The sequence below is a fragment of the Eleutherodactylus coqui genome, chromosome 1 (genome assembly GCF_035609145.1).
Source record: "Eleutherodactylus coqui strain aEleCoq1 chromosome 1, aEleCoq1.hap1, whole genome shotgun sequence".
NCBI classification, from domain to species: Eukaryota; Metazoa; Chordata; class Amphibia; order Anura; family Eleutherodactylidae; genus Eleutherodactylus; species Eleutherodactylus coqui.
The window spans coordinates 467,878,446-467,902,345 of record NC_089837.1 but is presented as its reverse complement, the minus strand read 5'-3'; the positions used below and the strand labels follow the sequence as shown (position 1 = coordinate 467,902,345).

Sequence of the window (23,900 nt, the reverse complement as noted above, 5' to 3'; positions counted from 1 at the left end):
CCGCCATCCGGCAGGGGGTTGTCTCTCGATTTTCCTAGCAATTGCTGCGGTTAGAGCACCGTGGGTCGGGACAGCTTCTGACAAGCATGCAACATGACCAAAAAGTGCGAGTCGTCCCCTTGTTATTGTTTCTGTGATTGACTCAAGCCCTGTGCAAGCCTGTATCTCACTGTTTCTAATTAAGTCAAACCAACGGACACAGAGAATCTGGCGTTGGCATGGCATGTGAAAGGACTCCAGACGCTCAGCGGTTTGTGACAGCAAAGTCCAAGTCTCCGAGCCGTACAATAATATTGGCATTATGCAGGTCTGGTAGAATCGAATCTTAGTCCTGAGTGTTATGTTCTGCCTCCGCCAGAGTTTATCTAGGGACCTCATCGCCGAGGCTGCCAGCGCTATTCTCCACAGGATGTCTGGAAGCGCCCTCCCATCTGTGTGCTGAACGCTACCGAGGTACATGACCTCACTGACAGCATCGACTCTCTGGCCATCCAGTTGTAGAGCCTGTGATGTTGTGAACTAACTGTATAGTATGCGTGTATCATGGCGGTTAGCACTTCTTGTGCTTCTTTTCCACTTTGCTCAACCCAGTAACTTTTGTCTTGGTGGTAGCTGTGCTTCCCTTGGCAATTGAGGTATCGATACTGCTCCTCTGTGACATGGCTTTGCCATTATATGTCGATCAATCGCCAGACCCACTCCTGGGTCAATTACTCTTCAAAAGTTCCTCTTTGTCTTCCGTTGGCCTCCTCAGTACGCAGCAGTGTTATGAAACATATCTCATCTAGTGTCCAGATCTTCGATTTCCTCCAACATAGCAAAACATTTCCGAATTTCAACATTGTATTGATTTGCGGTGACGGGATCTTTTAGTTTGGCAACATCCGGGGAATGTGCTCGTTTTATGCTCAGTTATATATGCTTAGGACATAGGCAGACTCAAGCCAAGGCATGTGATGACTTCAGTAAATGATGATTGCCACGGTTTAGAGAGGCAGATATGGTCAATATCATTGGTGGTTTGAGCAATTCTGACTTTTTTTCAAAATACACTGTTCGCCATGCAGGATAAATTACATGTTAACCTTATTCAGCGGGTCAGTAAAATTATGGCGATACCAAATTCATACAGTTTTTTATTTTATATTTTACTACTTTGGCACAATAAAAGCATTTTCCTAGGATTTTTTTTTTGTAAATATTCAGATAACCGTAACTTTTTAATTTTTCCATCTACATAGCTGTATGAAGGCTTGTCTTCTGAGTGCATAGAACTTTTTGATCGGTTTTCATTCCCATGATATACATGATAATTTAATTCTGTGAGTCAGTATGAGTACAATAATACAAAAATTATATAGTTTTTCATGTTTTGCTACTTTTGTACAAAAATATATATTTTTTTTCTAGGTTTTGGGTCACCATATTTTTGCAGCCATTGCTTTATTTTCCCATCAGTGGAGCTGTGTTGGGGTTTGTTTTTTGGGGGATAAGCTTATGTTTTCATTGGAACTACTTTGGGGTACTTTTTAATCGCTTTTTATTGTGAGTTTTGGAGGCAAAGATGTTTGAAAAATCTGGCAGGCTATTCTGAAAGTTGTGGTTTCACTAAAAGCTTGTTATTCCGAAGGATATTGTGGTCGCACATACAACTACATCTCAGATGGAGCTTGGCTGGTATCCAAACTGTGGATCCACTTTTTTTTTTTTTCTATGTAGCTTTAGGGTAGGCCCTCAGAATCAACAGCACTGGTGGGCCCTGGGCTTCCCATTCCAACACTGCTTACTTCTAAAATACTGGGCGCAGAACAAATATACATTTAGACTACAGAACATTATAAGTTGTATCATAAAGGATATTCAAACAGGAAAATAGTTTCAATGAAGTTTCTATTTAGTAAACTCAGGCATCCCTGTCATAGAAAAAGTGTGCAAAATGCATAATTAACATGTCTTAATGGAATTTAAAATATACACTTACCCATTAAATCAATATTTATTTATCTGGTTGAAGTGCATTTCCTGAGAAAAACGATCTGCTTCTAAATCACATATACTTTGGCGTCAGCTGCAAACCACAGATCTGAAAAAAGAAAAAAGAGACATATAGATGGATTTTATAACTTGAGCCATCACTGTGCTTACTTTGCACTATACACATTTGCCCTGGGCAAAAACGTACAAGCACTAAAATTCCCATACACTATCTGAACAAAAGTAATTGGACACCTAAGCAAGAATCAAAAGTAGTATTTAATTACGTATGCTCCTTTGGCCCTTATGATATTGGATACTCTCCATGGCATAGTTTCTACTAACATCTGATACATTTAAGCTGGTATTTCCCTCCATTCATCCTGCAAATGTCTGTGGAGTTCTCTCAAAGTAGACGGATGCTGTTCATATTTCCAGACCTGATGCTCCAGTTTGTCTTAAACATGTTCAATAAAGTTCAGGTTGGTGGAACATCCATACCCTCAAACCGATGTAAAACGGCGTTTGATTTGGGACAAGGTGCGTTGTCTTGTTGGAAGAATTGTTGACCTTATCTAGAGTATTACCAAATGGTAGGCAGCATATTATTGTCAAGGTTCACCTCCATATTTATGGTTCTTGCCACTACAACCAATGGACTGAGACCATGCCCCAATCATAAGGGAACCTCTGTTATACTTAACTGTTAGGACTACACACTTAGACAAAAGGCATTCCCCTAGGCCTTCTCTACATCTAAGTACCTCCATCTCATTTGAAAATGGAGTGGTGCAATTCGTCACTCCATAGAATATTCTTCATTGCTCAACTGTCCATTGATGATGCTCCTTACACCATTGTAGATGGGCTGATGCATTGTGCTTCATGATGGTTGGCTTGTGTGCAGTGGCATATATCCATGCAGATAGCATGCAGATCCCGCCTCAAACTATGGCTGACACCTGCAAGGGTCTACATCTTATGTAGCATGGTTTAGGACACATAACATTCTAATAATGCACAATCCATTCTACTGGTGTCCAAATACTTTTTGTAGGATAGTATATACTGTAAAACACAAAAATAATATTTGTAAATATATATATATATATACACACACTATATATACACACCGGTATATATATATATATATATATATATATATATAAAATATATAGTGGCTGGGAAAGCTATGTAATTGCTTTGTTGTCCTTTTAAGGCCACAAGTGGAAGCTAATACTTAAAGGTTATCACCTTCTTGATGTAAAATAATGACAAATAAAAAGTTTTTTGTCTCTTGGTTCATATTTGAAATATTTTGATGTTAAACATAATGGATAAAACTAATGATATAACATACAGAAATCAGTGGAGTCAAAGATATTCACCACCTCGAAGTATGCCAGCAAAAATAATCATTACCAAAGCAGGTAGGATGTCAATCTATTATTGCTTGTGCTTTGATTTCTATGGGAGCACAAACTGAGTGATCAATGACCACGTAGCAGGAACTTAACCCAGTGGATGGAATTTATCAATCGTGTCTCAGGATGCAGGAATTTACAAGCTGATGTAAATAGTGTAGGTTGTGCAAAATGTATCAATATATAGCAACTGGCTAGTAATGTTAAGGTATCCTACACTGAGCGAGTATCGCTAGAAACTGCAAATAAGGGCAAAAGTGATCGCCGACAGGATATTGAGAGACAGATCGGTCACTTGTCAGAATCGCTTGTTTTATCAGAACTAAAAGCCAAGTGACTGTTAGCCCGTGGGAACAGGAGTCGCTCCATCTTTGAACAACTGCCTGTTTAAAGTGAATGGAGGCAGGCAGAAGAGATCCCCACCTCCATTCACAGAATGACTTTCACTCCTCTGTAACAACACAGAAGCCATAGTTCCTGGGACCAGGGGCGTAACTATAGAAGACGCAGGGGTTGCTGTTGCACCCGGGCCCAGGAGCCTTAGGGGGCCCATAAGGCCTCTCTTCTCCATATAGGGAGCCCAGTACTATAAATAAAGCATAGATTAGGGGCCCTGTTACAGGTTTTGCATTGGGGCCCAGGAGCTTCAAGTTACGCCTCTGCCTGGGACGATAGTCGGCAACTAATGCGCCTGACAATCAATTGTCTCATTTAAAGGGACCTTTAGACACTTTTCTCTTACTTTAGCCACTTCATAGCTGATTAACATGTACAGGAAAAGTTTTTGGGGAAAGGGGCGCACATCGAGACACTTTTAAAAACTCTTGAGGTTGTTGAAAAGTGTCTAAAACATAATAAATTTGCATGACTTGTACTCCATTTTTAGGCAAATTTTTCAACTTTCAGGCCAGTTTTAGGCAAGCGTATTGTAACACGTCTGTAATATGGATCCGTATTACATATGTGTTTCTGGCGACCTTATAACCATATGTCATCAGTATTTGATCTGTATTGTTTTTATTTCCTACAGGGCAAATATTGATCCGTATTTGCCCAACACAAAGTAATAGCAATATGGAGGCAGAAGCACCAAAAAAATAGGTCATGTTGCTTTTTTTTTAAAAAAAGGGGCAGTAAAAAATATGCCCATGTGAATAGATGCATAAATTTATATTAAAGTCCCCAAAACACGGACCAAATGCAGAGCTAAAATACACTCATCTGAAACTGGCCTAAAAGAGCAAAAATGCCCAAAATGCACCGAGTTTATCAAAATGGCACACATGGAATGATAAATCGGACACAACTCAATAGACATAGGCCAATTTCCAGACGCCATCATATTGTTGCACGTAAATCCAACACATGCTGCTAATAAAGTCGCCATATTTACTAACTCTTAGTCATTGTCTCTTTTTCTATATACTTTTCAAAACGGTTGATGGAGCTACAAAAATTGTCTAAAACAATAAATTTGGTGCAAATCAATTATTTATTTCCTTATTCATTCTATATATTTTTTATTACCTTATTTATTAAGAAAAAATATTTTTTTAGGGGGTAGAAATTCTAGCAGATTGCCCGTTTGCTTTCCATTCACATGGAACAAAGCTACTAATGAAAGCAATATGGAAGAATGTTAATCACACATCAATGTCTGCAGGATAAGTAACTTTAATTGCACAATTTTTTTCTGCTGATCAGTTTTTTTCCTCCACAACTAATGAACAGAGACAAGATTGAGAGACTTGCTGAGGGCAAAACAAATTCCAAAATTTCAGTGCTGGCAAAAACCCCTTCCCCCCTTCACTTTGTTGATTATATTACAAGCGTACAGATCTGTCCCTATGCACAAAGTATTTCTCGCCCTCCGGCTAGGAATACTGGCTTTCCCAACATCTGCATGAGCCGGTCCCTCTGGGCCTATTGTTGTCCTTCTGTGTATTTTCTCCATTCGCCTTTTTCATAAAGACCATGGGGGATAGCCAAACTAAAGGGGGTTGGGAAGCGCCCGTGTACTATTCACTGGCAGCGCAGCTTTTAAGCTACTTTGTGGCTGCAGCACAATTAGATTACCTAATGCTTTAATTGACTTATAGAGCATCGCAGCTTCCATTTTGGATATCAAAATTACACAAGAGGATTTACCCAACAGATCTGCGAAGCTTTATCCCGCACGGCCACCATTATTGAAAGTGCCACAGATAGGTAAACGGTCATTAGTGACGGCAAAAGAGTTTTATCCCAACGGATCTTTTTTCATGAAAATGAGGCCAAGATTTCCTATTGAAACTTCCTCTCCGAATATGGGACGATTTAGGAGAGGGTTCAATCTTTTAGAAAGTTTCCTCAATGGTTGTAAAAACAGGACGGCAAACACAAGAGAAGTTGTTTTCGGGACAGAATAGACTGGAGACTATGTTCCAAAATACATGGGGAGGAGGGGGGGGGGGTAAGAGCAAAAACTTTTTTATTGTATGTCTTTATGTAAGTTAAAGAAAGATCAAAAGCTCTAATGTTTCATCAATTAAGATGATATATATGAACATATATTTGGGCATATCTTAACATTTTGGTTTTGCTATGAGTATATCCATGGTAGCATATCACATCTTCACTGATCAAGTATGTAGTAACAAACTCAGATACTTCCAAAGCATATATCAGCAAAATGCAGTTTAGCTATTGCCTGGCATAGCAATAGGGAACATGTAGATTATAATAATCAACATAATTTTATACTGGATCTAGGCCCACATAAAAAAACTACCATGGTGCCCATACAGTAGATCCTATATAGAATGACCTATGGCATTGTGGTTATGTGGTGGAACCCAAAATCAGATATTGCACCAGGATCCATTAGCTTTAAACCGTTCCCAATGTGTAGTGTACATGGATGAAGCACGTTGGGTGTCTGTGTATGGAGCCAGTTCAGGAGCCGAGGCCACTACACACAGAGGGTGTCAGCCATCTTTGACAGCTGACATCTGCATTCAGGGAGAACACCGATCATAGCTGCTATCAATTTGGACAGTGATATTTAAATACCCTGAACAGTGTTTGAGTGTCTTGAATGGCCGCCCAGTGATGAAATCGTAAAAAACAGTCTGGGTGTCATGGCAGCTGGGGCCTTCTGAAGGCCCCTGGGGCTGCCATGAATTATCAGGCATGCCTTGATAGATTGCTGGTTAGAGTATGAGTGCTCAAATGATAGCAAGTTCAAGTCCCCTATTGGGACTAAAAAAGTCCCCTATTGGGACTTATATTTTTTAATTATTATAACAAATATAAAGTATTAAAACCTTTACCCAGTAGTCATATAAAAAAAAATTAAAAAGTGATATTTCTGTGTCCGTAAAAGTAAAAATAATGAAAATATCAAATTTATTACATTAATTAATTACATTAATCCTGTACAATGAATGTAGTCGGAAACAAATATATACACAATCCCAGAATTGCATATTTTTGATCTCCCAGTTTCCCCCTGCCACAATAAAAGAATAAAAATCATACAAAATATCGTATGTACCCCAAAATTGTATCAATAAAAACTACAGGTCACCTTGCAAAATAACGAACTCTCACACAACTCCATTGATGAAAATTTTTAAAAAAGTTATAGGGGTCAAAAGCTAGCAAGAGAAAGCAAACTTTTGTTTTTAAGTATTTTAATTTACAAGCAGTACTTGATCATTTTTACTGCACTGTGAATGCTGCAAAAACAACCCACCCAAAAAGTTTGCAATAGCGTTTTTTCCATTTTGCCCCACTTAGAATTGTTTTTAAAGTTTTTCAATAAATTATGTGGTACTTTAAATAATACCACTGAAAAAATACAACTCGTTCTAGAAAAAGCAAGCTCTTATGTAGCTGTGTTCTTGGACCCATGAAAAAGCTATCATTTTTTTTAAGCAGGGAGGAAAAAAATTGAAAAAAAACAAAGAGGGCTGCAGGGGGAACCGGTTAAAGGGGTGGAATAGTATTACAAAAAACATATGTTCTTCTATAAACAGCCCAACTCTTGTTAATGGGCTGTGTGCAATATTACAGTTCAGTGCCATTCAGGCTGAGAGAAGCTAAAATGTAATACCGCACACAGCCTATGGACAAGAGTGGCACTGTTTCTGAAAGAAAGCAGCCATTGTTTCCTAATTTCATACAACCCTTTTAAGCTACAACACTGTTCCATAGCTTATATGCATACTGTAATCAAAAAGTATATCTTGATATCAATTGCCAAGGAAAAATGTTTAAAAGACAGTCACTTTATAAATAATGGGCCATAAAAAGTATGTTTTATGAAGCTCCAAGACTAGTTTGCTTTATTATGAAAGAGTAACAAACATACTATTATACATAGAATTTTAGGTTGAAAAAACACTTGTGTCCATCCAGTTAAGCATATTAACCCACCCCTACCACCCCACGTTGATCTAGAGGAAGGAAAAAAAAACACAATTTGCCAATTTTCCTCATTTTAGAGAAAATAATTTCTTCCTGGCTCCAAGTCTAGCAATCAGAATAATCCCTGGATCACCGACCCTCTGAAGTAATCCGTGACTATAACATGTTATATTGTTACACTCAAGAAAGGCGTCCAGGTCCCTCTTGTACTCTTTTTATTGATTTTGCCATCACCACGTCCTCAGGCAGAACATTCCATAGTCTCACTGCTCTTACAGTAAAGAACACCCTTCTATGTCGGTGTAGTAACCTTCTTTCCTCTAGACATAGAAGGCGACCCTTGTTACCATCACAGTCCTGGGTGTAAATAGATAATGGGGGAGATCTCTGTATTGTCCTTGATATATTTATACATAGTTATTAGGTCGTCCCTCAGTTGGCTTTTTTCTAAACCAAATAGCCCTATTTTTTATAACCCCTCTGGATACTGTAGTCCGCCCATTCCATTTATTACTTAAGTTGCCCGCCTTTGTACCCGCTCAAACTCTGTTATGTCCTTCTTGAGTCCCGGTGCCAAAAACTGTACACAATATTCCATGTGTGGTCTGACCAGTGACTTGTAAAGAGGAAGAACAATGTTCTCGTCATGTGCCCCTAGACCTCTTTTGATGCACCCCATGATCCTATTTGCCTTGGCAGCAGCTACCTGACATAGGTTGCTCCAGTTAAGCTTACAGTTAACTAAAATCCCCAAGTCCTTTTCGATCTCAGTATTTCCCATTTAGTATGTAATGGTGCCATGTATTTCCCCTGCCACTTTGCATTACCTTACATTTATCAGTGTTACACCTCATTTGCCACTTTTTCTGCCCCAAACTTATTCAGATCCATTTGCAACCTTCTACTGTCTTCCCTTGTGTTGATTACTTTACAGTAAATAGGGTTATTGTGATTAGTCTTTAGAAAGCACGCAAGGATACTTTATTGTATGCCTATGTACCGCAATGTATATGAACTCCTGGAAATATCTATGTAAACAGCACACTGTCAAGCCATTGCTGATATAGAGTAATCAATATATTGTGGTTTGATACAAATAAAGATATAACTCCAAATGTAAATGACCATGGATATGATAGTCATCTCAATAATCAATTTCTTAGCCTATGTGCCATCTTCAAAAACAACTGACGCCGCATCTACCCCTCTTCTTCTCTCGCGTGTTGTCATTTTCAATATGCTTATCAGACACATACTAACAATGTAGACATCCAGTAATTAAAGGTTATGGTGTCTGGGAGTAATATTCCTCGTTTCCTCTAATTGATATGACAATGCTATACGCTCCAGAATTTCTGAGGACATCTCAACACGTTGCTTCTGATAACATCCATTCCTCAGCCAAGTCGCCCACCTTTAATCTTTTGGTTTGGCTTTAATTCTTATACTACAAGAAAACATAAGGTATCACAAGAGTTCAAGATGAAAGGAGCTTTCAACAAGAGTACAAAGCACAATCAAGGCTCCATAGCCCAAGAGTCTCCATTGATTGTACTCCAGAAAATTGGTACAATCTTTCCATGTAGACGTAGATGGGGAAAAGTAAAGTAATTGAACTGAACAAAAGGTTTTACTGACAACAGACGACCATGTGTCTTAGACTTCTCTTCTTAAAAGAGATTGAGATCATGTGAGGAGCATCTTGCATACCTTTGTACTTTTTAAGAGTAGTTCTCATCTTCCACCTCTTAAACGCATTTGCTCACCATCTCAACATGTAACAAGGGTGCATACCTGGATATTGTCCTACTACCCAGACAAGTTTACCACAGTACATAATGTGCACAACCTCAACAGTAGGTAAAGAAGCAAACTGTATAAGTAGACCACATTCATAAGAATCATATCCAATTTGTAGATGATAAGCCATATTATATACTACGCTTTGATTGGGTGCTCCTCTAATATGTGCCATGTGCTTGTATCATTTTGTAGATGTAGTGCCACAAGCTGTAAAGTGTATAATGTTGGGAAGCACAAGTACTTTGAAAGCAAAATCATAGCTACGAAGACTATCATCATGAACAGCAAAGTTCTCTAAAATAGCTTTAGGTGAGTAATTAGCTGAAATTATGCCACACAGTTCACATAATAATGTAATAGGTAAAGACTTAGAGACCTCTATATTGGCTGGCCTGCCTTATATCTCAAACTGTGTTGTAAAGTCCTCTTTATGGCTCATGTACTTGGCAATTCCATGTAGCACACAGCCCCACGATTCTGTTTTATAGACTTGTAGGCACATTCTGTGTCTTCTCCAGAAGGAATGGATAACCCTGTACAGACAGGCTGATTTTTTTTTGTCCCCCCACAAGGAGAAACTATATCCCTCCTGACCCACGTCATTAGCCTATCGCCCAGCCAACCCGCAGGCCTACTGTACACTGAAGATTGGCTAAAACCCCAAAACAGTCTGTCTGTACATGGTTATCTTTTCCTTCTAGAGAAGACTCTGGCTTATATTCCCAATCATTGTTACAAGGCCTGCTAGAGGTTCTAACGTTGACTTACAGGGAAGCTGCCTTCCAATAAGTGGCGCTATAGAGGCATTGTATCATCTGAGATGATACAATGCCTCTATAGTGCCACTTATTCTCCAATTGGCATACCAAGTTTCCCAGAGGAGCATGCATGGCCCTACAAGACTACTTACACCTTCTAGATGCGCTCTACCCTTTCTGACCCACAGCATAAGCCTCTCACCCAGTTAACCAACAAACAACCTACTATACACTGATGAGAAAAAACCCAGACAAAACTGTCTACACATGGTTATCTTTTCCTTCTGGAGAAGATTCTGGTTTTGGATTATATTCCCAGTCATTGTTACAAGGCTTGTTGAAAGGTCAAATAATGACTTAGGGTGGATTCAGATAAGCATGTTTATGTGCGTACAATTGTGCACACAAAAACGCGCGCCTATTAAAACCATTGGTTCCCTATGGTGTGTTTACATATTCTTGTTTTACAGGCGTGCAAATGAACATACCTGCAAAACATAGGACATGCGTGCACCATAGGCCCATCACAGTGTTCAGTGACAAATGGAATTTCCCTGGGGAGTAAAGAATTCCCTGTCACAGCTGTGGCAGAGGATCGCAATGTTCTCCCATGGCTTTCAATGGGACCAGCACTTCTGCAGTCCTATTGAAAGCAATGGGCTGCCGGCAAGCCCTGCAGGAATTTGGGGGGGATGGGCCTTAAATATAAGCCCTTCCCTGAAAATCATCCCTAGAATGTGTTAAAAATATATACTCACCTCTCCTCAGCTGCCGGGGCTCAGGCAGTCCAGCCTTCTTTCTGCACTGCTCTGAATCTGTTTCAGAAAGGGCTGTATCTGATTGGCTGAGCGTTCAGCCAATCACAGGCAGCACTCAGCCATTCATTGAATAACAGCTGAGTGCTGCCTTTGATTGGTCACAGCACTCAGGCAATCACAGGCAGCACTCAGCCATTCATTGAATTCAATGAACATTTGTCTCTAGAACACAGTGCTACAGAACATTCACTTATGCAGAAGAGGTAACTCACTAAAACATTTAACTTGTCTTCCATTAAGACACTTGAAATATTACTGTCTCTCTTTTCCCCTCAATCCACACATTTGTCTTGTCTTATATGAACAGGTCACTACCAGGCTTCAGGGCAGCCAATCTTTTACTATCTGCTGGTCATTTCTGCTCTGCACTAGTACATCCACAGCCCACACTGACCCAGCAATGGTTGCTAACAAGGGCGTAACTATAGGGGATTCAGGGCATGCAGTTGCACCCGGGCCCAGAGGCCTTAGGGGGCCTATCAGGCCTATCTTCTCTATATAGGGAGCCCAGTACTATGAATAAAGCGTTATAATTGGAGGCCCTGTTACAGATTTTGCATGGGGCCCAGAATTTCAAGTTATGCCTCTGGTTGTCAATATCTTTCAGTCTCTTTGCCAGCTGACTGGCAGCTACCAGTGGTGGATAATAATATGGGTCTTTGAGAATCTACTTGGGTTCTGAAGCTTCCAAGAGGTCCATGGTCACCCAAAGTGGTCAAAGATCTGCTGCACATTGGAATTTTGTTGTGGCCTTTGTGGTGAATTGTAGCAAAAATTGCAACAATACTGCAATATACAATGATTATAGGCCAACATAGATGCTTGGCATTACTTTTTGCTGCGAGAAACTATGTTTCTTGGTGCCCAGTGACTTCATACAAGGTATGTAACAGCCTGCAAAAGAGCAGCAGGGGTGAAGCAGTGGACTTAGGAAACGGAGACTGCATGCTGCTTGGAGCCACCAACGAAAGAGATAGAGACAGCTCTGCTATCCCAATCCTGTGGATCATCTAAACTGTGACCAGTTACTAGGGGAGCAACATGGTAAAGTTGTACTCCTGACTTGAGGCAGCCTCAGCAGTGAAAGCAATGACTCCCACACAATGCAACCGTAAGTGGGGCCGGCCTCCAATAGATAAGTATGCACACTGTAGCGTCACAAAAGTTTAAACAAGCTGTTAATCCCTTAAAGTACAAACTGTGATTTATATTTCCGTTTAAGAGGACTGATCTGGTTTCAGCACTATTGATGCATTTATACTATTTGTCAGCGTTGACATCATTTCATACTAAGTACAAAGTATTACCGGGTTCTTATCGTGCATAAAGTAATATTGATCGTGTATTTAGTTACCCGTTGTGAGTGTTAGTTAAAATCTGCAGTACAAGAAAAAATGTTGCTTGTTATTATAACATTGCTAATTTCTATTTCTTTGCTTGTTAAAAACATTGCATATATTTGTAACTCCTTCTGCTGCATTTTATCCTGAATGTGTGTCATGATACCACCAACCGCGACACATATGTAGAATGATTCACTGCCTGTGTAATATATATATCAGCCAAAATTAGAGCTGCTGTTTACAATCGTTCTCCACTCTGGCTAAGCGGGTCTCACACAGACTTATTTTAATTGCGGAATCCACAATCGCCGTCCACATGGAGGATCTGTGGCAAAATGCAGGCATTAAAAGGCATGAACTTTCACTTTTTCCGTCACACTCAAGGATACCAATTGCATATTTAGCGAGCAGAAGAAAAATCGCAGCATGCTCTATTTTGCTACTGACTACACGCGGACAGCCTCCATTGAAGTCAATGGAGGCCGTCTGACCAGCAGCCCATATGCAATTAACATCGCGGTACTGTGCATGACCGATGGCGAGCCATTGTGATCATCTGTAATAGAGCTAAATCAGGTACGCAGGGCGATTATAGAGAGGGGTCCAGAGTGTGGGGGGCATATGCAAAGGGGTTGTCTCATCATTACAATAGAAAACTAAGTATAAAATATTAATGTATAACTACACCATACATTACCAAATGAAGCCTCAGCAGCTTTCTTTATCATTACCTAACGCCCAACAAATAAATAACTCAGAAGGCATTATTATTGTACAAAAAGAAGGAAATTTATATTATAGTAGCATACACCAGAAGCACATTAGCACACAAGAGCGTATTTTACTGCATATTACGGTCGCGGGTCTTGGGCGCATAATACACGGTATCAATCTTTACATTACTTACAATCGTGCCTCTCATACACAACGCATGAAAAAGATTGTAGCATGCACTATCTTTGCATGTATTACGCATTCATGCATGCCAAGATAGAGTATGGGGATTGTCGGCACGCAGCAAGTTAGATGGGAGTGAATGGGGATGGACTGCAATACCACTCACAACCTGTATACAGGTGTGGTGCTGTTTTTGGAGGAAAACAGCCATGTTTTTCTAATCCTGTATAAACCTTGAGCCAACTAATCTATTAGTAGATATATGAGCAGCTAGGAACCATGTCCTGCAGGTCATTTCCCTTCTGCATTTCGACATAGGTGGATTGAAGACTAATTTGAAAGCCTGACAATATTATATGAAATCCTTTAGGAGTTCCCTGTACTCAGGAATAGGGCAGTCAAACTTGTAGATTTTAACTTCCAAACAAACTGCAGGACATAACCTACAGGGCAACAACCTGTCCAGAAACCCCCCACAGACCATTCCCAGAAACTGTAAGTCTTTCCCTATTCTTCCCACCGGACGTATGTATGTATTATAATATCAAGTAGTGCTAACATGATGGGTTATATCAATTAGAAAGGCTAACCAGCTCACCAGGCATCCTTTGATGAATTAGTGATATGATGGGGCAAGAGCTAAAGGGTATTTACTTTGGCGATTATCGCCAACATTTTAGCTGGAAACAGGGAATTCCGGCAATAATCATCCCATGTACACGAGGCCGCTGACAGGGCACCGAGCGTGAACTCACTCACCTGTCGGAGTCACTTGGGTTTTAGCAGAACTAAAAGGAGACGGGTGGCTGGAATGATCCCGGCCCGGTACGCCTCCATTTACTTGCACAACTATCGCTACTATGTAAGCACAAAAGATATAGTCAAGAGCCAGTTGTGGGACAGCTGTCGGGGGCATATGTCCCTGATAGTCGTTCCGTGTAAAGGGACTTTTAGCTAAGGGAACATAGGACACAACATATTGCAACAAAAGGGGCAATTCATGTTGTAGGCCTACAGTAGGCCATGACAAGCTTAGCAATGGCCAGTTTAGATCAATGGCGATTGTTTTATTGTTGTGTCATTAGTAGTATTTCACACACATACGCAAAAGGGAAAAATTAAATACAACAGAACAGCAGCCTGACAGGTGGATAAGGAGTTGCAAAACCCAAGATGAAAAGAAAAGTGAATGAGTTTTTGGAATAGGCCAGATGTTTGAATGCACGTTCCCGGCAGTGTGAGAAAATGCCTGCCCAGTGACCAAATGGCATCTCAGATTCCCACCCTGGCTGCTCGTCCATTATCTACTGCTGAAGACAAAGGACTGATAGAAGATGGGGAGGGGTGGATACTATTGTTCCAAGAGGCCGCTAATTATGGAAATCTTGTTAATCTATTCAGCAGCGTCCTAAACTGATCTTTTGTTCCAGTTTTCCTAAAAGCTATATAAGGAGCATTTCAGTGAATCACCAGTATGAGGGACAGAAGGACTTTTAATAGGCTATCATCTCCTATCTCCATCCAACGGGCAAAACAAAATTCAGGGTGCAAATATTTGCTCAGTTCTGTCAAGCAATAGACATCATCTTGAACTCCATTTCTCTGTGGGAGGCAGCTGTACTCATGTTAGCAGTAGGGCTGCTGCTTGACAGCCATTTTTGAATGACAATACAATCTGTGAAATGGGATTACTGGACAGGGTACATTTTGTGGGTAATAAGGTTAATCAGACATGACACAAACCATGGACATCTAATTGTCTAAATGGCCAAAATGTTTCTCCGAAATTAAATAATCTAATATATTCATTTGGGGCTTTTTTTAATTGCTAAGTGAATTTGTTAGAAACTTAAGAGTTTTTTTATGATACTAATGAGTTGCCTGTATAAACCAAATGTATGTGCCTATGCATAATATATCTATACATATCATCATCATATGATACATACTATACCACATAATATGCAGTAAATGAAATTAATTGCTATTTCTGAATAGTTAAAACAAAAATAAGTATTATTCTGAATTCTTCTGCTTGGAGTACTTCAACGTTCTCCTCTATGCTCTCCCATCTAAAACTCTTGTGTTCCTTTAATCCCCCCTAAACTCAGTGCCCGATTAATCTACTGTAACTGTCTTCTTCTTCCACCTTTGCTTCTCCTCTCTACCAATTCCTTCACTGAATGCTTATTGCTCAGCTGAAGATCCTTTTACATGCTTGATAAAAATCAACGATCAGCTGACGAATGGGCATTGTCCTTCTTTACATGGCCTATTGACTGGATGGACGGATGTTCAGAAGAATGTTCGGGCCAGATAATGGGGTGCTGTAAAAGGTCTTGAATTCAGTTCAAAATATTAACAGTGACATACATGGCTGTCCATAATCTGCCCCCTCCGTACATATTAAACCTAATCTCCTGAAATCTCCAGATATGTAGTCTCCAGTCCTCATAAGGCTACATGCACATGGAGAATAATCAGTCTGAAAATCAGACGGAAATAGCACCCTTTCATTTGAATGGGTCTATGCACATGGGCTTTTTTTAGGCTTTGTTCAAAGGAGCGTTTTATCACAGCGATTTTGCCATGATAAAACGCCATCCGAAAATCGCGACCATGTGAAGCATTGGATTCCGATGCTTTTGTTCAGATGGGTGCTTTTACGCTGGCCAGAAAAGATAGGTCTTGTCCTATTTTTTGCTGGAATATGCCGGCCGTTCCCATAGACTCCTATGGGAACCTATGATAACCATTAGAAAAGGGTGGGGAGGGAGGGAGGGAGTTTAGCACGTATAGCTCTGCTACGCTCCCGCCGACTCCCACCTCCTCTCTTTGCCAGCAGCCGGCAAGGGGCGGGAATTTAGCAGAGCTGAACTCTCTCCCCCCAGACGACGGTATTCTGGGGCTGTAGCATATACACACCGTTCCCGGCCGTCTGAATGGGCGATAAAATGGCAGCTGCCTCTCGTTCATGTGATTTTCAGCCGCGAATCGGGTGGCCGAAAATTGCAGTGTCCATGTGAAAAAGCCCCTACTTGGATGAGAAGTCCAAGTAGAAAAGAAAAATTGCAGCATACCCTATTTTTGGCCGATTCTCGTACATGTGTTGGGTCCCATATATCAGACAGCATACGGGTAGGATGTCCGTGTGCTGTCCGATGCAAATTGCACTCAGTCAAGAATATTGGGTTCAACTTTAAAATCGTCCATGTGCATGTAGCCTAAGATCTTTTTTGCTCTCCTTTCATCTGCTCCTCACATAACGAAAGAATTCTCCTGTGGATCCCCAATACTTTGGAACTCACTACCCCAACCAATCAAACTCCCCTGTCTTCAGAACCTTCAAAAGCAATCTGAAAACCCACCTCTTCAAAAAAAAAAAAAAAAACAGCCTACAACCCTACATGCACATGCCTGAAAATGCATATCTGAGTACCCCAATGCAAATCAATGAGGTTTTAGCTCTCTGTATTATGTGCATATTTTCCTATGTTAGTTATACAAAGTGAAAAAAACACTCATGCAAATGAGTCCTAAAAATGAACAATGTCCAAGTAGGTTGAGCTACTTTGTTGCATGCAAACATTCGCATCGATACATAATTATGGTCGCATAATTTTTGGATAGTCCTTTTTGACAAAATAGAACTAAAACAGAAAAAAAGACAAACAGTCGTGTAGTTACAGTCAAAAGGCATAGTAAAAAAAACAGAAAAGTTTCTTAACCTCATTTTATTGTCTTAAAGGAACATGATGATTAAATGAGGAAAACTGCCAGATATTAACAGCCATGACCCCAAACTGCAATAATTAATTGCAATGGCTCAAATAGTATTCTTTTATTTTATTTTACTCATTTTTCTATACCGCCTACATATTTCACAGCACCGTTCACAGGTTATTGTCACTTCCATTAGGCCCTTTCCCATTGGGGCTCACAATCTCTACTTCTATGTTCTTTTGGAGTATGGGAGAAAACTGGAGTACCTGGAAGAAATCCATGCAAATGCCAAGCAGATATTTGTCCTTCGTCAGATTTAAACCCAGAACCTGAGTGCTGACCACTGAACAACAATGCTGCCATGTCATAGGCCTCTCACTGGCCAAGCCAGGATCCTACTGCACACTGCTGACGGGCAAAAACGCAGAAACAGCTGTATATGTATGAATCCTGGCTTGGTTTTCAATTTCCAATCATTGCTCTACAGACCTGTATAAAGGGTCAAGCATTGATTTGAAGAAATGCTGCCATCCAATAGGTGGCACTACAGAGGTATTACTCCATCTCCCTTATTTGCATATTACCCAGAGGAGCATGAATGGCCTTATAAATCTCCTCACTCACCTGCTCTCCGTAAGGAGTGAAGTTACCCCTCCTGGCCCAATTACAAGGCAAACAAAACCTGTTATGTCCCAAGTGTGACAGTGATAGAAATGACATCGCAATTTCTATCAAGAAATGTTTGATACTTTAACTGAGCCTCGAGTGAGCTGGATCATTGTGACTATTTGGACCAGTGACTGCTTATGGCTGCTATTACACGCTAGCATTTCTCCGTCACTAAATGCGGGTGGAGCTCTGTTGATTGTAGTACTTGAATTGACTAGTACAGGTGCCAGCCATAATCAGCGTTCCTCCTGCTGCGTTTTGTAGGAGAGAAATGTTGCGTGTAATAGCAGCCTAACATAGCTGATATAATGATATAACGCTGCATATACACAATGAAGTCCGATTATGCTTTAATAGCCAAGTCCATGTCCATAGTTGAAGATAGAATAATAAATTGTCATTTCTTTTTATACACTGAATGAACTCATACTTTGCATAAGTTGTAAAGTTTTTTTTACATTAACTTTATAGACATTACATTAATTTATAGATGAATGCGATGCTTTGCGTAGACCGTAGTGCCAACCAAGATCTCTTTGTAGAGGTGAATGACTTAATACAGAGGACAAAACGATTATCCATATGGCAGCTGGTTGACGTATGCATAGTCAAAAATATATGAGCCGGCAGGGCACAACTTGCAAAGAAGATGCATTTCTAAACAGGTGACAGTCCCCTAACGTCAATGACAGGGACAGCTAGTCCATTGCTCTCCTCTCTAATGACCAGGGGAAATAAAAAGCCAGTCATTTTGATGACTAAGGACTGACACTTTCACCGTACTACACGGAAATGCAGCCTTATTATAACTCTCATATTTGAAGACGACCCAGACACTACGGTTAAAAGATTAAAAGGTAGAAATGCTAAGAGCTTGGTTATACGGCCCCAGCATCTAGACTGATTAAATCCTGTTTCCCAGGAGGAATGTGTAAGAGGGAAATCGCATCCTTAACCCACATACTTAATCTTCTTGATAGCATGCATCCGTGGAGTCATGCACAACCATCTGATTTCTTGACAATTTGTCTACGCAGCAGAGCGAGAGTCACAGACGCCTGGGACATGAGATCACCTTTACTCGGTGGACATGTCCCATAAGAACAAGGGAAAGCCACCAAGGCAAGTGCCAAATCACAGCTGGGAGACCTCTAAACTGGAACCCCCCAAAATATTACATTCTGTAAATGCATATTAATGTGCATCTTTACCAACCACAACACAAAAAGTGTGTAAACGACTCTATTTAAAGGGGTTATCCGGGTACGATATATTATTATTTTAAAACTTTATCCAAATCTATAAAAAAATAAAATCAACAGTATTTACACGTTCTCACCCCTGGCGATCCAAGCACTGCGGCGCCACGGTTCTCCCGGCCTTAGTTTGGGAACGGCTCTCGCCTTGCATCATGGCTCCCAGCATCTGAGTGGTGATACCAGGAGAATGGTGCCTGACCGCTCCGGTCTCTGACTGGCTGCAGAGGTCAAGCGAGGAGCACTGGGCTGCAGCGCTGGATCGTAGGGGGAGAGGACGGGTAAGTACTGCTGGTTTTATTGTTTTAACAGATTTGGATCCAGTTTTAGGAAACCATATCACACCTGGACAGCCCTTTTGGGGCTACTAAATCCAGAATATCACACTTGGAATGTAAACTGAGAAGAGGGGAAAAATATCAAAATAGGATCAAATGTTGGTGCTAGAGATGTAGCTAGGCTCTCTTTCATCCAGGGCAAAGGTTCAGTTTGCTGCCCTATATCTAAATATCTTGGAAACAAGCACCTGAAGCGCATGCCCCACACAGCAGTGTCCCCCCCCCCCTTCCCCGCTAACTAAGTTTCTGGTTGGTGCTGCTTCTGGTCACTACATTCCCCATCTAAGACACAAGGGTCTGGCACTTCCTTGTTCCCATCCTTCGCCATATGTGAGAAAGGAGCTGGGGATAGAGTCACACTAGATCCTTCTTCTGTAAAAGTGTCGCACCTGCCTTCTACACCACCCCAATATCCCCTATGCATGTGTATTTTTGTTTTGTTTTCTATGCTTCTTTAAATAAATTCTGGACATTCATTAGAGTTATCAAGGCTCACAATTCCGGATTGGTGGGGTCTCCAGGGAGGGGACCTCCTGCACAATGTTAAGACCTTCTTGAAATATCTACCTTTGCTCCCACAAGAAGCGCAGGACTTTTTTCATTTATGTTTTTTCTTAAGAAAAATGTATAAAAGAAAACATTTCCAATTAATTATAGTGCAACACAATGCAATGCAATGCAAGGAAAAATGGAGGAGACCTGGCAGTTATAGACATTGCAATGCCTCAATGCCAATCTGTGCATAAAAGACCACCAGCCAGCCAATGCTGTTGAAGACCAAGCATAAATAATAAAAGAGTTTTCGAAAAAGAAGCTCGAAATTCAAAAACATCCATGGACACATCATCTACAAGTTGTACCATTTTTTTTTTTTTACTTTTTTTTATTGAGAAATGTGTCTGGGAGGGGAAGCATTGAACAACAACTCAGAGGATACGGCTGTAAATCATGGCAATGTTACAGTGCAGCTGTGGATAAATATAGAATCTACTCTTTTTGTTCCGATACATTATCTTGCAGAGGATATCCCAAGTCTAATTTAGCTGACAGCATGAAGTAGATGTCATTTGCAAGTTACTGGCAGGCAAAGTAGAACTACTTATTTCTTAGGTTATCTACTAATATTTAATCTATCGCCTCCTTTTCTTGCTCCTGTTTCCTGTCTACCGGCTTTGGATCTAGCACGATTTATTCATTTAGCACAATGTAATCTATGTGCACCTTTCCCAGCTGTCATTTCATGCCTACTGTCAATGGCTGCTGTTATGCTGATAGGAAGTAGGAGGCTAATTCAGCATTCTAGCTGCACGAAAAGGAAAAATCAATCAGATCCATGTTGCTTGGTAAGAGGCAGTAATTGAGATTACTAGAGTAACCTTCTTTTGGGAAACGATTTGTGTGTTTTTTTTAAACAATAAAACATTAAAAATTAAAGATTAAAAAGATATTTTTTGATTAATTTGGGAATCAGAAAAGTGGATTTCTCCAATATTAAGCCTTGAAATGTAAAAAAATCATGCTTTAGAAAAAAAAAATGAATCTTGTATACAGCCTAAATAAAGAATTGTATACTCTGTAAGTAAACCTTATATTCCATTACTTTGCTATAACTGATGTTATTTGGGCTGCGCTTCCCATCAAATGATGAAAACAAAGTTGGAAAAGCACAGCAAATATAACAAAATTTGATTAGGGAGAAAACTGTGTGGCTCGCTCAGTGAGGCAGAAAAACATTTCAATCTTGTGTCAGGCTTGAATTCATGTTTCCCCTTGGGTGTCATATTCTGTCATATAACAAAGTGAGCTCCCTGATTGAAGACTCCAGCATGCAGCTCCTCTGCATTTAAGAAACCAGTTCTGTAACCAGAGATGCGGAATTAGGGATCGTCATGAATACAGCAGGATCAATCAATTTATAGATTGTAAGCTCATGTGGGCGCTGCTCATCCCCTTATTGTATTTGGTCTGTAATGTCCTAATCTTCTTTGAATTTCTACATTTTATTAATATTGATTATAATAATGAATAGTATTAATTCAAAAGCACCTGAACCTGCAGGTTATTTATGACTAAGCAAACAAAAAAAGTCCATAACTTTTTGCCTTTTTTTCCATATGTCTGTCAAAATATAGCAACTGATAAGCTACACCGAAAAAGAGCAAATAAAAAAAATATTGGAAATTTACTAAAGACTGACAATCTAACGCAAATTTGGCATAGATTTTTGCCAGAATTTACGCCAGTTTCCGGTGTAAATTAAATTAGAAAATCTAAATGGGTTCACCATGGTGTAAATTAGCAAAGCAACTAATACTCACCTCTCCCTGCTTTCCATTCGTGCCCTGCTGGTGGCTTCAGGTTTTCGCTATGCTCTTTGTTTACAGGCTTCAATCAGCCTATGACAGGCTGTAAACCAGCTGCTGCAGCCAATGACAATGCTCAGCAATTATTGCTGAGGGCTGTCACTGGCTGCAGCAACTAACTCAGAGATGTCAGCAGGGAGACTGCAGCGGGGGACCAGTGAAGTGAATATTGGCTGATTTGTTATTTTACACCATGGGGGCCTGTTAAGATGCCCATTACATGACTCAGACATCCCCTTTATAGCAAGTTTAGGTTGCCCTGCCCCCTCTTATAAAAGCCAAACCCACCTTTTTTTAAGTGGAGAGGCCATAGAGTTGACCATTCTTGAGCAAGTTCATCTTGAATAGTGAATGACATAGACCAATCATAGACTATCTATCTATCTATCTATCTATCTGTATATATATATATATATATATATATATATATATATATATATATATAGCCATATGTATCTATATCTCTTTCTATATAGATATGTAGATACATTGATGGAAATATATATATATATATATATATATATATACACACACGCACATACATACATATATATATATATATATATATATATATATATACACATACACGTACAGCTAAGAGCTTATTCACACAAGCATTTATCTATATGCTACCATCTGATACATTGGATTTCAATGCATTAAATCACACAGGCATATTCCTGCGGCGTAAAAGCGTCCGGCCGGCCAATGTAGCGCCGGGCGCTTTTACAGCGGGCAGCAAAGATAGTCCTGAAACTATCTTTCTGCCTGGAATACGTAGCCACTGCATAGACTCCTATGGGAGCCAATGACAGCGGCCAGTGGGTGCACGTAAAAATGCCTATGGCCATGCAAAAGAGCACTGAAGCTACAGCATGCCAATACAGAGCTAAATGAGTCAAAATACTAACGGCCACCTGTCCGTTCGTTCGTGAGTTATTTAAATGCTCTGCCCCTGATCACATGACGGTGAAGCCATCAGAGGTCCTTCATCTGGAGTGAGTTACATTCTCCACCCCTGATCACATGACGATGAAAGGTCCTGAAAGTACACGGCTACTGTCCAGCTAGGTGGTCGTTAATATTCCATGGCAACTAAGGCCACAGTGGGTTTGCAATACTAACTTACAGGACCTGTGATGATATCCGTATGTGATCAGTCACCTGTGTGGGAGTAGTCTGGGGGTCACATGACCAGGGGGTGATCAGTGTGTGCAGGACTCTACTGTGCTGCTTTTGATCCCTGTTGTATAAAGAATGTATGTAGCAGAGCTGTATGTGACGTGCATGTAGCAGAACTGTGTGGCACTTTACGCCACCAGAAACACTGGTACAATATAATTTCCTACTAATTACCAGTATAAAATATAATAACGAGGGAGGAAAATGACAGAAACACAGAGATTCTCAAATGATGAAAAATAATAAAATAACAAAAACAAAGGTAACATTTTTAATTGATAATTATTGTTACTTTGTTTTATATGATTATTTTCCTTTTATTATTATGAAGTGTTGTTTGTGTGCGTGTTTGAACCAAAGACCGCAAGTTAATAATGGTCAAGGTCATAAATGATCCATTACTGCTTACAACATAGTAATCTAGACTGTGTAAACTCTCAGCCACGGACATCTGTTAATTGAATTAACACTAATTACTCTGTAAACAAGCTATCTGTATAAGGATTCTTCATGGAACACCATTTCTTTCCAATAAGGGTGTTTAGCAGCCATGCCTTATTGTTCTTGGTAAGAGAAATTAAATTATCTTGTAGATATGATACCTAAAATTGGCTAACAAAATGACATTTTCCTTTTTTTAGACATTAAAAAGTATCATATCTACACAGTAAAGCCCTCTACTTGATCCCATAGTGGGACCTTAAACTGAAATCAGTGCAATTCATGTCCACTCATATATCAAACACAGAGCAGCTGGACATCACTAGGAAATAGAGACCAGCCAACAAGCCATTCTCCATCTGTGCCATTTCAGGCCCATAGTTCAGAGATGGGAAAATGAATATGTATCAGCGCTGATTGAGGACAGCTGAGCATCACCCATCTGTTCCCTGTGTCAGGAGAGATACAGGGAGTCTTAAGAGATTCACGCCGCAGACTTGT

The 23,900-nt window shown here is 40.1% G+C and overlaps 1 protein-coding gene across 3 annotated transcripts in view; it reads right to left on the bottom strand.

Moving 5' to 3' along the window:
* Nucleotides 1-23,900, bottom strand: part of LOC136585029 (fidgetin-like) — an 89,789-nt gene that overhangs the window by 8,957 nt on the left and 56,932 nt on the right. For all 3 annotated transcript variants that reach the window (XM_066584358.1, XM_066584359.1, XM_066584360.1), the window contains one exon: nucleotides 1,982-2,083. In XM_066584358.1, the coding sequence (XP_066440455.1) occupies nucleotides 1,982-1,985 (4 nt within the window). In that variant the 5' untranslated portion in view covers nucleotides 1,986-2,083. The remainder of the gene's footprint in view (nucleotides 1-1,981; nucleotides 2,084-23,900) is intronic.